The 17,150-nt window shown below is 44.3% G+C and overlaps 1 protein-coding gene across 5 annotated transcripts in view; it reads left to right on the top strand.

Moving 5' to 3' along the window:
* Window positions 1-17,150, top strand: part of SPAST (spastin) — a 63,908-nt gene that overhangs the window by 30,996 nt on the left and 15,762 nt on the right. For all 5 annotated transcript variants that reach the window (XM_054022053.1, XM_054022051.1, XM_054022052.1 and 2 more), the window contains 7 exons: window positions 4,042-4,116; window positions 9,595-9,666; window positions 10,259-10,334; window positions 10,984-11,075; window positions 11,972-12,051; window positions 14,744-14,786; window positions 15,533-15,612. In XM_054022053.1, the coding sequence (XP_053878028.1) occupies window positions 4,042-4,116; window positions 9,595-9,666; window positions 10,259-10,334; window positions 10,984-11,075; window positions 11,972-12,051; window positions 14,744-14,786; window positions 15,533-15,612 (518 nt within the window). The remainder of the gene's footprint in view (window positions 1-4,041; window positions 4,117-9,594; window positions 9,667-10,258; window positions 10,335-10,983; window positions 11,076-11,971; window positions 12,052-14,743; window positions 14,787-15,532; window positions 15,613-17,150) is intronic.

Here is a 17,150-nt window from a genome sequence, read left to right as displayed (position 1 = left end):
GAAAATGTTTTGTTGTAGGTAACACTGTCTCCTATACTGGTACATGATTCAGAGTGGTCATCAAAGTTGAGAGGAAATAGAGGCTGCAGTGGGTAGTGGAGGTCAGTATATAAAGGTAATGGAAAAGGAGAACAGACTAAGTGAATTGTTTCTGATCTTTGAAGGAGGAATTCACACTTGTTAAAGCCAGACTTGATGCATTAGAGTATAAATTAGGACTAGCATTTAAAAAAAAAAAATTGGCCCATACATTTGGTAGATTGGTGCCACATATTTTTGCAGATGAAATATACATAATTCAACCAAAATCACAGTTGGAAATCAAAGCAATGAATAGCTCAAATTAAGAATGCAAATGATGGATTAATCACACTTGAAGGACAAAAGAACTGAATATTCTTTACTGATTAACTGAAGACTGGGACCAGGCAGAGAAAAATAATGTGGATTAAAAATGGTTTGAAATTTCTTGTGAAACAGACTCCTTTGGAAAGGGATGGTAGAGAAAGAATTGTATGTTCAGAGGACCATTTCAGAGATGGAATAGACTTTCTAAGGCTGTAGGATGGCATTAAATTGGCAGATTAAGTAGAGTTAGAAAGCTCCTCCCCCTCTCCAATTTTGATTGTATTCCTATTTGTATCAAAGTGCTAGATTATGTAGCAAACTAAGACTAAGAATTTAATAGCTTTTGGAAAGCATATTAATAGGTTGTAACAGATAATTAAGTTATCCATTTTAAATAATTTCTTCAACATTGTGACAGCAAAAAAAACCCAAAAGCTACAAACAGAAATCTAAGCTGGAGGGGGATCAGTCCAAATGGTACAGATTTGTGGATAGCTGGCCTGGGGGAGTCCAGCAGTGCCCTATAGTATTCAAGGGTGAATGGGGTTGTATACCCTGGCAGAGGTGAAAAGGTGGAGTGTGTTCAGTGTTTTAATTCTTGTGGCTATTTTGAGGGCATGGAGGGGAGAATTTCATAGAGCCTCAAATGACTTGGACATGGGGGTTCAAAACTTAGGTCTTCTGCTTACCTTACCCAACCTGGGTATGAAGCTGCAGCTACAACATCCTCTGTCTTCACTAGAGTTAATTTAGGCATAGTCCCAATCCCCTCCTATTCACACACAATAGCCTCTCACTTAAGTTTGGTTCTTTAAATCCAGGTTAGTGGGCCTGACTGAGGTTAGAGACTAGAGCTTGCGTGTTGCTTTTACTCAGAATAGTAACTCACCAGTTTTGCTGTGAGGATGCAGAATAAATCATTTGAGAGCTGGTTGTTCTGTTGTTTACCCCTTTGTGCCCAGAAGGACAGACAAGTTTTTCTACAAGTATGTCACTGTGAAAGAGCAGTTGAGCTTACTGTAGCACAAACAATGATGGGGTATGCTCCCAAAAGTCTTGGCATCACACTTGAGTAAGTCTAGTACCAGTGAAGACACAACAACTCCAGATATGGCATTGCAGTTTAGCTGCTCAAACCTGGGCCAGGCTAACCTGAGTGCCAATTTCCTGAGTTAACGCTGCACTGAAGACATACCTTTACTATAAGAGCTGTAGGGAGAGGAGGGCTCAAGCCATTCCCTCTCTAGCAGCAGCCATTGGGCTAAAAAGCAGAATTGGGATAGTGTAAGGTTCCGTATTCGCTGAGGAGTCAGCCAGGCATTTACAGTTTGGCACTCTCCATTACTCCCACCCATATTTTGTCTTTCAAAAGATAGGCTCCAATCTGAGGCCATTTTGTTATAAAGGCAGCAATTTCAAACAAATGAGTTTCTAGAGGTGTCTTTGGAGGGTAAATTAGATCTTGTGAAGAATTGGGTAAGAGTAAGGCCAGGTTGGTTAATTGGTGGTTCTTCATGCTAGCAGGCCTTGGAATAGACTTTAGGATTTTCTTTGGCATGTTAATAAGAAATTGAACAGATTATCTGCAGTCCTTCTAAAAGGTGAATTGTTAATGATGGGAGCCAGCAAGAACTGAGACAAGAACTCTCTCTTTTGGCCATGTAGCTGCAGCTTCCCTAAACTTTCAGATGTCTCCATCAAACATTTTGTTCTGGTATCAGTGAAAAATGGGGTTAAGGCCACAGTCACCTTAGCTGTTAACAGACTGTATCTCCCTCCATTTTGTGTTCATATTGAAGCATCCTAATATTTTCTGTGCCTGCCAGTCCTGTCTTCTGTGAGGCTTGAGCTGAGGTCATAGCCCCAGTAAGGAGTTTGTTAGGCTCTCCCAGAGAGAGGTGGAGGCAGAGGCCTACACCAATGCCAGAAATTCAAAGCAGCAGTGGTGTAGTGCCAGGTTTGTAGCAGTGAAGAGTGTCTCAAAAGAGGGCCACCTCCATCTGCTGCTGTTCGTTACTGGTGGATACTTAGTTGGCTGGCCAGTCTCAGCACTTGAATGAAGTACATTAAAACCTCAGTTAGGAATACAAGAATTACAGACTGAACGGTGAACCACACACCTCGTTTGGAACCAGAAGTATGCAATCAGGCAGCAGCAGAGACGACAACAAAGAGCAAATACAGTACAGTACTGTGTTAAACATAAACTACTTAAAAAATAAAGGGAAAGTTTAAAAAAAAAAAAAAAAAGATTTGACAAGGTAAGGAAACTCTTTTTGCGTTTGTTTCATTTAAATTAAGATGGTTAAAAGCAGTATTTTTCTTCTGCATAGTAAAGTTTCAAAGCTGTATTAAGTCAATGTTCCGTTATAAACTTTTGAAAGAACAACCATAACATTTTGTTCGGAGTTACGAACATTTCAGAGTAGCAGCCGTGTTAGTTTGTATCAGCAAAAAGAACAGTCTCTAAGGTGCCACAAGTACTCCTAACAAATTTATTTGAGCATAAACTTTCGTGGGCTAGAGAATGGAACATATAGTGAGTAGATAGATCTACTCACTATATGTTCCATTCTATGCATCCGATGAAGTGGGCTGTAGCCCACGAAAGCTTATGCTCAAATTTGTTACGAGTACTTCTATTATTTTTTTAGATAGATACACACATACAGAGAACATGAAAAGGTGGGAGTTCCCCTACCAACTCTAAGAGGCTAATTAAGATGAGCTACTATCAGCAGGAGGAAAAAAAACTTTTGTGGTGATAATCAAGATAGCCCATTTAAGACAGTTTGACAAGAAGATGTGAGGATACTTAACATGGGGAAATAGATTCAGTGTGTGTAATGGCTCAGCCATTCCCAGTCTCTATTTAAGCCTAAATTGATAGTATCTAGTTTGCATATTAATTCAAGTTCAACAGTTTCTCGTTGGAGTCTGTTTCTGAAGCTTTTCTGTTGCAAAATTGCTACCTTTAAATCTGTTACTGAGTGGCCAGAGAGGTTGAAGTGTTCTCCTACTGGTTTTTGAACATTATGATTTCTGATGTCTAGTGCTATGTTTTGTTGACTTTAGAAGGGAAATGTAGGGTGGGGGGGGGGCGGGAAAGGGTTGCAAGGCTATTTTAGGGGGTCCCGGTACTGCCACCCTTACTTCTGAACTGCTTGCTGATAGCAGCACTGCCTTCAGAGCTGGGTTCCCAGCCAGCAGCCGCAGAGCTTCCTGCAGTCAGGGGAGATTCCCTGAGGTGGGTGTGGCCTGGCCTCACAAGCAGCCTGTGCAGGGGAAGAGAGAGTCCCGTCCCTCCCCATCCTGGCCAGGACTAGCAGCTGGAGTCCAGTGCATGGCAGGAGCACCCATCCAGGATGCCCCCAGCCCTGGCCTACCCCTCCCTGGTTCCAGGTCTAGCACTCAGGAGTTAAAGGGGCCTTGGCGCGCTGTGTGTGTGTGTGTGTGTGTGTGTTGGAGGGGTGACCATGGTGTTGCCCCTCTTCCCCCCCCCCCCCCCCCCCCCCCGACCACAGCGCCCTGGGTGGTTGCCCAAGTCACCCACCCATAGGGAACTCTGGTATTTAAGGAACTAAAATGCTATATTCTAGAAAACTACTGATTATTTTTTAATAGAATCTCATGCTTAGTTGCAATATTTGTAACCCTGCAAAGGCATTTACTCTAATGCAGTATCTCTCTCAGTTATTTACAGGACTTAGAGCTCCTCCACGTGGATTATTGCTGTTTGGCCCACCAGGAAATGGGAAGACTATGTTGGTGAGAAAATTACTATGCCTTTTTTGGTGGAACTCTACATATAAGCTATTTTCAGGAATTGTTTCTTGTCTGTGAAATTGAGACATCCTCCACAGGGACTTCCTAAATTGTACTGTTGTGATCCAGTGCTATTTAGTAACAGTTCTGTATTTTTATTTAGTAGATGGCTTCTGTTTACAAGTTACTAATTTCTTTCTAAGAAATTCCTTTCACTGAAGAAAGTGAGCATTTGTGTACTGAATGACCTACCTCATTCAGTGCAGGGGCTGAATGATATGCAGTGAATGAGACTGGGAAATGTATTTGGTGGGTATTCTTGTCCGACATAAACTGTATACTATTACATTTCCTGCATATGCAACATGGCTGAGCTAACAAATGTGGAACCTTTACTTCTGAATTTTCTGATGTTTCAGATTTTTTAAGACTATAATTTAGCACTGTTATATAAGTGAGTGTGTGTAATATATATTATAAGCTCCTGCAGGTGGTCTTCATCTCAATCCAGGTCGGGATCTTGGTACTGGCATGACCTTCGGCACTGTTCTCGATCCCGGTACCGCTCTCCTGTGGGTCGGCACCGTTCCCAGCAGAGTCAACGCAGGCATGCTCCTCACCGCCCTGGCCCTTGCGCTCCACCTCACACACTTCCCAGTCGTACGGCACCTCCCACTCAGCCTATCCCGCACCGGGCCAAGCAGCGGACAGCCTGGGTCACTAGCAGGACAAGGCCGAAGACCCTGACCGGGAGCCTGCACAGTGGTCTTCCTGGACCCTATGGACATGCCACCAAGCCCAAGGGGTTCCTCCCGCTTGGCCTCCAGTACTCGGGGCTCTGAATGGGCTACCATCAGTTGTGCTGCCCCCGCCCCCACGGAGGGGTATGGAGGCATCTGCACCCACCCCAACGCAGGCCCCAGACCCGGGTACAACTGATTCTGGACATCAGGACCCCTCGCAATTGGATCCACCACAGGATCCATTAGCCCTTGTAGCATCTTCCTCATCTTCTCCAGATGAGGCAGTGGCAGGGACAACAACCTCGGGTTTCTCCCTCCCCCCGATAGACCTATGTGCTCACCAAGACCGTTTACGTAGGGTGGCATGTAATATGGACCTCCAAGCAGAGGAGATAGTGGAGTTGGAGGACCCGGTGGTGAGCATCCTTTCAGCTGACGCCCCATCCTGGGTAGCGTTGCCCATCATCCGCACCATTCAGGCCAACGCCAAGACAATATGGCAAACCCCTGCCTCTATCCCACCTATGGCCAAAGGGGTGGAGAGGAAATACTTTGTTCCCTCTAAGGAGTATGACTACCTGTATACTCACCCTTAGCTGTGTTCACTGGTGGTGTCCTCAGTGAACACAAGGGAACGGCATGGTCAACAGGCAGCAGTGCCCAAATCTAAAGACGCCAAGCACTTCGATTTGTTTGGATGAAAAATTTACTCAGCGGGGGGGCCTTCAGCTCAGAGCCACAAACCAACAGGTACTCTTGAGCCATTATGATTATAACTTGTGGAACTCCATGGGTAAATTTAAGGAGTTGATTCCACGAGAGCCCAGGGATGAGTTTGGAGCTTTAGTGGAAGAAGGCAAAAAAGTGGCTAGAACCTCCTTACAGGCCTCTCTTGATGTAGCGGACCCTGCGGCTAGGACCCAGGCGTCAGGCATAGCTATGCGACGCATCTCCTGGCTTCAGGTGTCTGGCTTACCGCCAGAACTGCAACAGACCGTGCAGGATCTACCATTTGATGGGCAGGGCCTGTTCTCAGATAAAATGGACTCTAGGTTACAGAGCCTAAAAGACTCCAGGACCATCGTGCTCCCTGGGGATGCATGTCCCGGTTACCCAGCGCAAGCCCTTTAGACCACAGCCTCAAAGGTTCTACCCTCCCCCTCGTCCAAGGCAGGACTTTTACAGAAGATGTGGACGAGGTGGTAGAAAGAGATCCACCGGCCACCAACCCGGTCAGAATCAAGACCCTCCTAAACCCATCGTCCGGGCCTAGGCAAAATTTTTGAAAGTGTGCCCGAGGACGACGTACTAGTCACCACCCAGGATCCTTTCCCTCCATTTCGAGATCGTCTCTCCCATTTCCACCATGCGTAGTTCCTTATAACTTCAGACCAATGGGTTCTTCGCACGGTGGAAAGGGGATATTCTCTCCAATTTTCTCTCCGCCCTCCCTCCCCGTCCCTCTTCAGGGACCCCTCTCGCGAGCAACTCCTTATACAGGAGGTCTTTACACTCCTGTCCATGGGAGCGATCAAGGAGGTTCCTTCGGAGCTAAGGGGCAGGAGGTTTTACTCCCACTATTTCCTAATCCCCAAGGCAAAAGGGGGACTTCGACCCATATTAGATCTGCGCGGACTCAACAAATTAATGGTAAAGTTGAAGTTCCGCATGGTCTCATTGGGGACCATTATCCCTTCCCTGGATCCTGGAGACTGGTACGCCGCCCTCGACATGAAGGATGCGTATTTTCACATAACGATTTACCCTCCGCACAGGCGCTTCCTTCACTTTGTGGTGAACCACGAACATTACCAATTTGCTGTCCTTCCCTTCGGGCTGTCCATGGCTCCAAGAGTGTTCACCAAATGTATGGCCGTCGTGGCAGCCTACCTTCGCCGACAATGGATCCAGGTGTTTCCGTATCTAGACAACTGGCTCATTCGGGGCCACACCAGGGAAGAAGTGGAATCCCATGTCCGGCTCACCCTAGGCACGTTCCACAAGCTGGGCATCCTACTCAACAGCGAAAAGTCAACTCTGGAACCAACCCAGAGAATAAAGTTTATGAGGGCAGTCTTAGATTCCAGACTCGCCTGCGCTCTCCTGCCGGACACTCGTTTTCAGGCTATGGCAAACATCATCCGCAGCCTCCAAAGCTTCCCAACTTCCACGATGAGGACATGCCTCGGCCTTCTGGGGCACATGGTGTCGTGCACTTACATAACCATGCATGCCAGACTTCGGCTCTGCCCGCTTCAGGCCTGGGTATCAACAGCGTATCGTCCAGGTCAGGACAACCTGAACATGGTGGTCACTGTTCCGGAATCGGTCTTGACCTCCCTCAGCTGGTGGCTGAACCACACGTCGGTGTGTGAAGGGGTACCATTTCACTCCCCACAACCTTCCTTATACCTTGTCACAGACGCATCATCTCTGGGTTGGGGCGCCCACCTCAGGAAACACCAGACGCAGGGCCTTTGGACCGCATCCGAACTAACTCTGCACATCAATGTTTGAAAACTGATGGCAGTACGCCTAGCGTGTCAGGCGGTCTCCTACATGGCCGTTGTGTGGCAGTCCTCACAGACAACACCACGGCCATGTTCTACATCAACAAGCAAGGGAGAGCCCAGTCGTTCCCCCCCCTCCCCCCCCAATGCCAGGAGGCCATTCGCCTGTGGGAGTTTTGCATAGTCCACTCGATACATCTGATGGCGTCGTTTCTCCCAGGAATCCAGAACACTCTGGCAAACCACCTCAGCAGGTCATTCCAAACTCACGAGTGGTCGATTAGTCCAGATATCATCCACTCCATCTTCCGGAGGTGAGGGTTTCCCCAGATCGACCTATTCGCCTCGCGCATCAATCAGAAGTGCCAAGTGTTCTGTTCTCTCCAAGGGCACTTTCAGGGTTCCCTATCAGACACTTTCCTACTGCCGTGGAAAGACCAGCTGTTCTACGCCTTCCCTCCATTCCCGCTGGTCCACAGGGTCCTGCTCAAGCTGCGCAGGGACAAGGCACGCGTGATTCTGGTCGCTCCAGCATGGCCAAGGCAGCACTGGTACACCACGCTCCTAGAGTTGTCGGTAGAGCCTCCGATCAAGCTCCCAATGTGGCCGGACCTGATCTCCCAGGACCACAGATGACTCTGTCACCCCGACTTGCAATCGCTCCACCTTACTGCGTGGATGCTGCATGGCTAACTTGAGTGGAGTTACTCTGCTCACAATCCGTGCAGCAGGTTCTGTTAGGCAGCAGGAAACCCTCCACACGGGCCACCTACTTAGCCAAATGGAAGCGCTTCTCCTGTTGGTGTGAGCAGCTTGTCATGCCCCCCTTGCAGGCGTCGATACCACTTATACTAGACTATCTCCTATGCCTAAAGCAGCAGGGCCTGGCGATATCATCTGTCAGGATGCACCCTGACAGATATCTCGGCATTCCATCCAGGAGAACATGCTTCTTCAGTCTTCTCTAACCCGATGGCCATTAGATTCCTAAAGGGCTTAGATCGCCTATACCCACAACTGTGTCAACCGGTTCCAGCATGGGACTTGAACCAGGTCCTCTCCAGGCTCACGGAGCTCCCGTTCGAGCCAATGGCTACCTGCTCATTCCTTTGCCTATCTTGGAAGACAACTTTCCTTGTAGCCATCACTTCAGTGAGGCATGTTTCTGAAATCAGAGACCTCACATCGGAGCCTCCGAATATAGTCTTCCATAAAGACAAGGTGCAGCTTCGCCCCCACCCTGCCTTTCTCCCCAAGGTGGTATCAGCTTTTCATGTGAACCAGGATATCTTCCTCCCGGTCTTCCATCCTAAGCTGCACGCTACGTGGCAAGATCAACATATGCGCACTCTGGATGTTCGCAGGGCCCTTGCATTCTATATTGAGCATACGAAGCTGTTTAGGAAGACGACTCAACTTTTCGTTGGAGTGGCTGACCAGATGAAAGGCCTACTGGTCTCCTCACAACGTATCCTCTTGGATCACGTCCTGTATTCGTGCTTGCTACGACTTGGCCAGTGTCCCGACGCCACGCCTCACCGCCCACTCCACGAGGGCTCAAGCCTCCTTGACAGCTTTCCTGGTACAGGTTTCAATCCATGAGATCTGTAGAGCGGCAGTTTGGTCATCCGTTCATACCTTTTGCCACTCACTACGCGTTAGTTCAGCAGTTTAGAGACGATGCAGCATTTGGCTCAGCGGTTCTGCACTCAGCGATGTCTCACTCCGACCCCACCGCCTAGGTAAGGCTTGGGAGTCACCTAATTGGAATCAATATGAGCAAGCACTCAAAGAAAAATGGTTACTCACTTTTGTAACTGTTGTTCTTTGAGATGTGTTGCTCGTATCCCTTCCAAACCCACCCTCCTTCCCCACTGTCAGAGTAACCAGCAAGAAGGAACTGAGGGAGCACTGGGTTGGCTGGGGTATGTATCCAACGCCATGAAGGCGCCACTCCAGGGAGCTCCACAGCCAACCCACTGGGTGTTACTAGGGTAAAAATTCTCCGACGATTGTGCACGCGGCGCGCGCACATCTAATTGGAATGGATATGAGCAACACATCTCTAAGAACAGTTACAAAGGTGAGTAACCGTTTTTTTGTTACATCATATTCTATTTTTCTTCATACAATATATTTATTGTCTTGTTAAGTTTTATTCTAAATCCTAAAATGCATTGGAGCTCTTCAACTTGCCTACCATTAAGAAGGGATTTACTGTTTTTCAGGCCAAAGCAGTTGCTGCAGAATCAAATGCAACCTTCTTTAACATAAGTGCTGCAAGCCTAACTTCAAAATACGTAAGTAATAGTTGCTAATGGTTTTGGTTTCTTAATGCTAATACATTAGGATCTTGACTATCTGACAGACTTGTAGGGATAATACATTGATATTTATGATGAGGGGGACATCCTGTGCCATGGGTGGGTGCTGCCTTAGTCCACTAACCTTGTTAAGCCAAAACCCTCCACGTGTCTGCACACTAGATAATGCATTGTACTGAAAAGTGTATTTGATACTAACAAATACAAAATAACAGTTTCAAAAACTGACACTTCATTATTGAGCAAACTCTTGCACTCCCTTGGAAATATTTTTATTTAAGTATAAAGGCTGTGATTTCTTTAAGAGCCTAACTTGCTTTGAATTTCATTGTGATTTAGGCACCTAACTCCTTACACTCCACTAATGGTTCTGGCTGGAAATATTAAAGAAGTTTTCATATTTTTCTGGAGGAGGGGGAAAGGCAGGGTGCTTCACCACTTACTGCTGAATTAGTGGTTTGCTTTTCTGTGGTATGGGAATGGGTCGTGCAAAGCTTGTGTTTGTGAACAGTCACTTATTGACCTTTTTTTTGTAATATTTGTTTTGAAAAATGCTTGACCTGTTTAGGTAGGTGAGGGAGAGAAACTGGTGCGTGCTCTTTTTGCAGTAGCCAGAGAACTTCAGCCGTCTATAATTTTTATAGGTAAGAACTTAATGTTTGGCTAGTAAGAACTCTCTCTCTCTAATAATTTTGCAAAATAAAATCTTTTTAAACTAAAGTGCTCTCTATTTGAGGCTCACTTGTCTCAGTAATAATGCAAGACATAACAAGATAAGGGGATCTCTCTGTATCAGTGATTACTTACTCCTTAATTGGTATTTCATTTGGGGAGCATGTTTCACTTGAGCCCTAGTATCCAGTAATCTAGGAAAAGCTTAACTAACAAAAAAAAATTGTCCTATGATAACCTTGCGTGCAAAGATTCTATTTTAGTGCATTTTTATATGTGACCTGCAGTACAGAGTTATGAAAATTGTTTTGCATTTATTTTCTCATCCTCTTTGGGAACTTGGGGTTTATTACCCACAGATGACAGAATGCATACAAAATTCCTGTCCTGTCAGATGTCAAATCGGTGATCCTTTACTAATGCCACCGGGCCTTGCACTTTTAACACCTATACAGACATTTTTTAAACTTTGGCAAAGTTTGTCTGCCTCCTGAAGAGTAAAGATAAGACCTCTTGTATTGGAACCCCACACTAGCAAAATAATAGTTGAATTAAAATCTTAATATTTAGCAATTTCACTGGCTGAAACTTTAAAACTAAGACTCTTTTTTTTCTTTTTAGATGAAGTTGATAGCCTTTTATGCGAAAGAAGAGAAGGTGAACATGATGCTAGTAGGCGTCTAAAAACAGAATTTTTAATAGAATTTGATGGGGTAAGTATCAGTATTACAGTATTGTTGGTTGTTACTTAAATTAGTTAATACAATGATGGGTGCCAATGAAAGCTGCTAATGATACCCTAATGGGGTTAAGCTCCACCAATTAAAAATCCTCTCCTTTATTTCCTTGAACAGCAATAAAAATATTTCTTAGCAAACATCTTCTACCTTTTGCCCAGCAAAGAATTGGAGAGTTCAGTCTCTGAGCAGGGAGGATGGTGATAGAGACCTGGGGAGGACCTGTGGGTGGACTGTAGTATTTCATGGTTGGGGAAGAAAAGATGGGTAAGTGGTGGGAGTAACCGCAGAGACGCTATGAGGAAAGGAATTCATTTCTTGGGCAGGAGGAAGGCTATTGCATAATTATCTACTTAAATTTTCTTGCATCTTCCTTTGAAATATTTGGCACTGGCCACTGTCAGTCAGGAGACTAGAGTAGATTGATCTATAATAGAAGTCCCTGAGTTGTTTTAGACCTACATTTGAATTTTCCTCTCTATAGGTTTCAGTGTAGTTTTGCTGCCCTAGTGGCATTAAAATTTGACTTTGTTTGAAACAGTAAAGATAGTAAAGTAAGCCGGTTTACTTTTTCATTTTGAGCACTCACAATATCAAAATTCTCCAAGACCGTAAGTTCTAATTGCTAGTCATGGCACTTATTTTGGACACCAGATGCTGATATAGAAAATTGAGATGGAGTTTAAATATACTTTTTTTTTTTTTTTAAAACCACAAACTAGGCAGAAAATAATGTGGATAACATAAAGTCAATACCCTCAAAAACGAGCATTTAGTATCAACATCCAGTCAGTGCACTTTGGTCTTTTTACAGTTGATTGCATTGTTTCTTAGTTTTCAATTTGCATTACTCTTGCTTTACAACATTATAGGTACAGTCTTCTGGAGAGGACAGAATACTTGTAATGGGGGCAACTAACAGGCCACAGGAGCTGGATGATGCTGTTCTCAGGTACCTAAATGATGCCCCTTTTAAGATGTATTCAAGGCCAGTTGCACTTAAATTCAGGGCTGTCCCTACCCATATGCAAAGTACGCAGCTGCGTAAGGCACCAGGAAATTTGGGGCACCATATTTCCTGGTGCCCTGCGCAGCTGCGTGCTACTCCAGCCACTGCTCCGCCTCTTCCCCATGGCCCTGCCTCTGCTCCAGCCCCGCCCCAATCCTTCCCCAAAGCCCCCCCCTCCCTGCTTTGCGCCCCCCCCCCCCCGCCCTGTCTCCCTCTCGCCCCGAGGACTGCTGCACTCACTGCACAGTAAGTAGAGTGACCCGGCCCCAGCTTGCTCCACTCCCCTGGCTCCCAGCCTCGCCGCTGGTGAGTGCTGGGGGGCGGTTCCCCTCCCCCGTCCCCCAAGGCTGGGGCCTGGGGACAGCCCCTCCTCCCCCGCAGGGGGGCTGCATAGGGCACCAAAATGGCTAGGGATAGCCCTGCTTAAATTAGTTCCTATTATAAAATACAAGTTTCACAGTTAAGTATCTTGCACTCTTCAAATTGTATTGGACTGAAATTTGCTAGAGTTGTTGGGTGGTAAATATTAACAAAATACTCAATGTTTATTTTAAAGAAGAGCCTTAGCATTCCCTTTTGAGTTATTTGTGCCTTTAGTGCCATCAGCTTGGAATGGTCTTAAACAGGTACTCTCTCAGATCCTTTCATGTCACTCATCTGTTCCATTCTTTGGGTCTAAGGGTAAACTGAGGGGAAAGTCTCTCTTATAGACACTTCTACATAAAAGCAGCACTGAATTTCTCTTTTGAACATTGGAGGCATGGTATTCTCAATAGCAATAGGACCTTGGAGGCCTTGTTTCAGATTCTTAAGAATCCTTTACAGTGGTTCTCAAACTTTTCTTTTCACGGACCACTTGAAAATTGCTGAGGGTCTCAGTAGACCACTTAATGATCTTTCCAAATGTTGTTTGTACCATTAGCTAACTACTGTAGAGGGTTTTGGATAAAACACAAATAAAAGCACAGAACTCATATTAAAATATCAGTAGTCTTAACTTTCTAATGCGATGGATGTGCCCTCTCTTCCCCCAAGGTGGGGCTGGGAAGGAACTGGGTGTCTCTCCCAGGCCACAAAACTGAGGCTGGGAAGGAGGGCTGTGTCGCACCACAGCCCTGGAGCTGGGGAAAGTCGCCTCCTTCTCTGGCCGCTGCATCCCTGCACAAACTAAATTCCTCCCACCCCCTCTTCTCACCCCACTGCCCCCTTCCATCTACCCCCCATTCCCCCCTCCCCCCAAACCCACCACCTCACCTTACACGTGCCTCTTCTTCAGGGTCCAGGCACCTAATTAGTGGAGCTACGCCTGCACTGCTCCACTAATTAGGTGGGTGGCCCTTCATTCTCTTGTGTGCAGCTGCCCAGGCGTGCACCTTTAGAGGGAACTATCCACGGACCACCTGGATGGAGCTCGCAGATCACTCGTGGTCTGTGGACCAAAATAAATAGTTTGAGAACCTCTGCTTTGTAACATGGCATCTCCCACGTACACCTCTTATGCTAGACTGAGGAATACAGATTTGACTTCACTGGCTCCCTACAAATTACTCTGAACATGAATTACACTCCTCAACATTTTCAAAGACTCTAAAGATTCTGCAATAGTGGACAATATGAGAATATGTTAAAAAGGATGTTCTATTCATTCTGACACTGATGGTTGTAGGGCTAGACATTACCAGCTTGGGTTGGAGGGTTTGATCTGAAGTATCTGACTATGCAGAGTCATTGGAATCCTTGTAGGGAGTTGTTATCCATGAACATGTTAAGAGCTACAAGCAAGTCATTCTTTCCTCCCATAAGAGTTTCATTAGGGCTAAGGTAGCATCAATGGCATGCTCATAATGTTTGTACCTTTAAACTCTGCAGGGCTACTACCTGGAGTTTCATTCAGACCTTATGTATCACCCACACTCAATTTGGCCCTCAGCCCACCTTCCTAAACAGTTGTACTTCTTGTTAGTCTCCCACAAGTGAGAATATGCATATACCATACTGAAGGAGAGATTTCTCGCTGGTGGTAAAATACAGGGGGCAAAATTCAATCTGAATAGTGCAAACTGCACCTTCCTGTATCAGAATAAGCTTCTAGATAAATAGAGTATTAAATAATGTGGTGGGGTTCAGGGTATGTAAAGTTTCCATTATTTAGAAAAAGAACATAATGCAAAACCTACAAATCTCAAGTACAACTATCTGCATATTAAACATCGTGGAAGGTGTCTCAAAAACTCCCCTTATTCTCCAAGTGCCATCCTCATGGGAACAGCTGCCACAAGACCCAAGTAGGTCTTGCTTTAATGCATCTACCCTTGTGAGGAGATAAAAGAAACAATCATGGCACTAAAATAATATTCTAACTATATCAAGTTAAATTGTATACCTTCTCTGATGCCAGACCTTCTTTTTGCTTCTTATCTAGCTACATCCTGGACTGCCTCAGTCAAGGGCAAGGATTTCAAATTTGCTATTCCCTATCTGTTTTCTTTAGTTAATTACCATAGGTAGCAAAAAAAATTAGTGTTGATGGCATGGGCATAAAATGTGTACTTTTATCAAATGTCAGCTTTTACTAACTAGTTCTTCTGAAATATTAAAATGTTACTACTTTTTTTTTTCCTCCCCCCTCCCCCAGACGATTCACCAAACGGGTGTATGTATCTTTACCAAATGAAGAGGTAAGTGTGTGGCTTATGTGTGCATTTCTTTCTGAGAGTTCTTAAAAACCTGTTATATAGGAAAAACAAGAAAATATATTGTAGAACCTTGTTAATGTGCCCTAATGATTGGTAGACTTATTGCAAATTACTGAATTTTGTGACTTACCACTGTCCACTAAATCACTTTAGCCAGTATGGTAAGTTTATACCACTCAGGTGAATATTTAAGTTATTATATTCTGATGTACTTACTAGAATCAAATCTGCTAGTAGCCGCTCCCTCCTTCTGGGCAGCTTGCTGTTGTATAGGCAGTGTGCTGATTAAGCAGACAAGGACATGTTTTGATATGCCTAGAATACTGCAACGGCAGGTGTGTTTGGTTTGACATGAAATTATTTCATGCAAAGGATTAAAAAATTGTGTGGCCTAATTTTAGAAGTTCTTCAACACTAAAACAAAAAACTATTAGCACTGTTCGCTATCTTAGCAGGAGCAGAAGTGTCTCTGATCAAGACTGTAGTTTAGTTGACATGATTGTACAGTGCCTGGCTGGAACCAATGGGGCCCTCAATTTCATGATCACTAAATCTATATGACCCCTTAAAAGAAAGTATTGACATGTCCACCATAGTCAAAAGTACTGCAAATGTCATACATATAGGCTTCTGAATTCACAAAAACATTCCATATATTTTTGTTTTATATCTTCTAATAAATAAGTTTTTTGTACGTGAACTTACAACTGATAAATGCTTCTTTTCAGACAAGATTGATTTTACTAAAAAATCTTTTAAGCAAGCAAGGAAGTCCATTGACCCAAAAAGAGCTGGCACAACTAGCCAGGTAAGTACTTTGATAGTTCTGCTAACAATATTGCTGGTCCACAACAGTCATATCAACTGCTGTCAGTTACATTTAGAACTAATGCTAGTTATCAGGAATATTGAAATTGTAACCTTGCCTGTACTTAAAATCATAGAAATGTAGGGCTGGAAGGGACATCAAGAGATGATCATCTAGTCCATTCCTCTGCGCTGAGGCAAGACCAAGTATAGCTAGACCTAGACCATCCCTGACATGTTTGTCTAACCTGTTATTAAAAACCTCCAATGATGAGGATTTCACAACTTCCCTTGGGAGCCTATTCCCATGCTTAGCTATCCTTATATTTAGAAAGATTTTTCCTAATATCTAACGTAAATCTCCCTTGCCACATATTATGCAGATTATTTCTTGTTCTACTTTTGAATGTGGAGAACAGTTGATCACCATCCTCTTTATAATAGCTCTAACATTTCTGCTGATTGTTCTGTTCCTCCCCTCAGTCTTTTCTCAAGCCTGTACATGCCAGTTTTTTAACCTTGCCTCATAGGTTGGGTTTTCTAAACCTTTGATCATTTTTGTTGCATTCCTCTGGACACTCCCTCCAATTTATCCACTTTTCTTTCTTAAAATGTGGCATCACTGGACACAGTATTCCAGATGAGGCCTCACCAGTGCTGAGTAGAGCAGGACAATTACCTCCCATGTATTATGTATTCAATGCTCCTGTTAATACACTTCAGAATTATGAGTCTTTTCCACAACTTCATCACATTGTTGTCTTGTATTCAATTTGTTCCATTATAACCCTGAGATCCTTTTCAGCAGTACTATCACTTAGCCAGTCTTTTCCCATTTTGTAGTTGTGCATTTAATTTTCCTTCCTAAATGAAGTACTTTCCACTTGTCTCTACTGAATTTTATCTTGTTGATTTCAGACCAACTCTCCAATTTATCAGTCATTTTGAATTCTAATCCTGTCCTCCAAATTGCATGCAACCCCTTCCCTCTTGCTATCATCTGCAAATTTTATAAGCATATTTTTCACTCATTATCCAAGTCATTGATGAAAATATTAAATAGTAAGGACCCAGAACAGACCCCCCCCCAATGGGACCCCACCAACATTTACCAATAAAAATCTAATCCTTCCAAGCCTGTTTATAAACCCTAGTATCCTCTAGGTACTTAAAAATATAATTTGTTCCAGTATCTTTCTGGGTATTCAAGTTGGGCTGATTAGTCGATAGTTCCCTGTATCATCTTCGTTCCCCTTTTTGAAAATAAGTACTGCATTTGCCCTTCTCCACCCATCCTCCAGGAGTTCTCAGAGATAATAGCAGTTAGTTCCAAGACTGGTTAAACTAGTTCCTTAAGTAAGGTGAATTTCATCAGGTCTTGCTGATTTCAGTACATCTAACTTATCTAAATATTCTGTAATCTGTTACCTCCTTATTTTGGCCTGTGTTTCTTCCCCTTTGGTAACATTAACTGATATTAAACAACTGGTCACAATTTACCTTTTTAGTGAAGACTGATGCAAAATTGGTGTTTAACAC

This window comes from Malaclemys terrapin, chromosome 3 (genome assembly GCF_027887155.1).
Source record: "Malaclemys terrapin pileata isolate rMalTer1 chromosome 3, rMalTer1.hap1, whole genome shotgun sequence".
Lineage (NCBI taxonomy): Eukaryota > Metazoa > Chordata > Testudines > Emydidae > Malaclemys > Malaclemys terrapin.
This window is presented reverse-complemented; position numbering and strand designations above follow the sequence as displayed.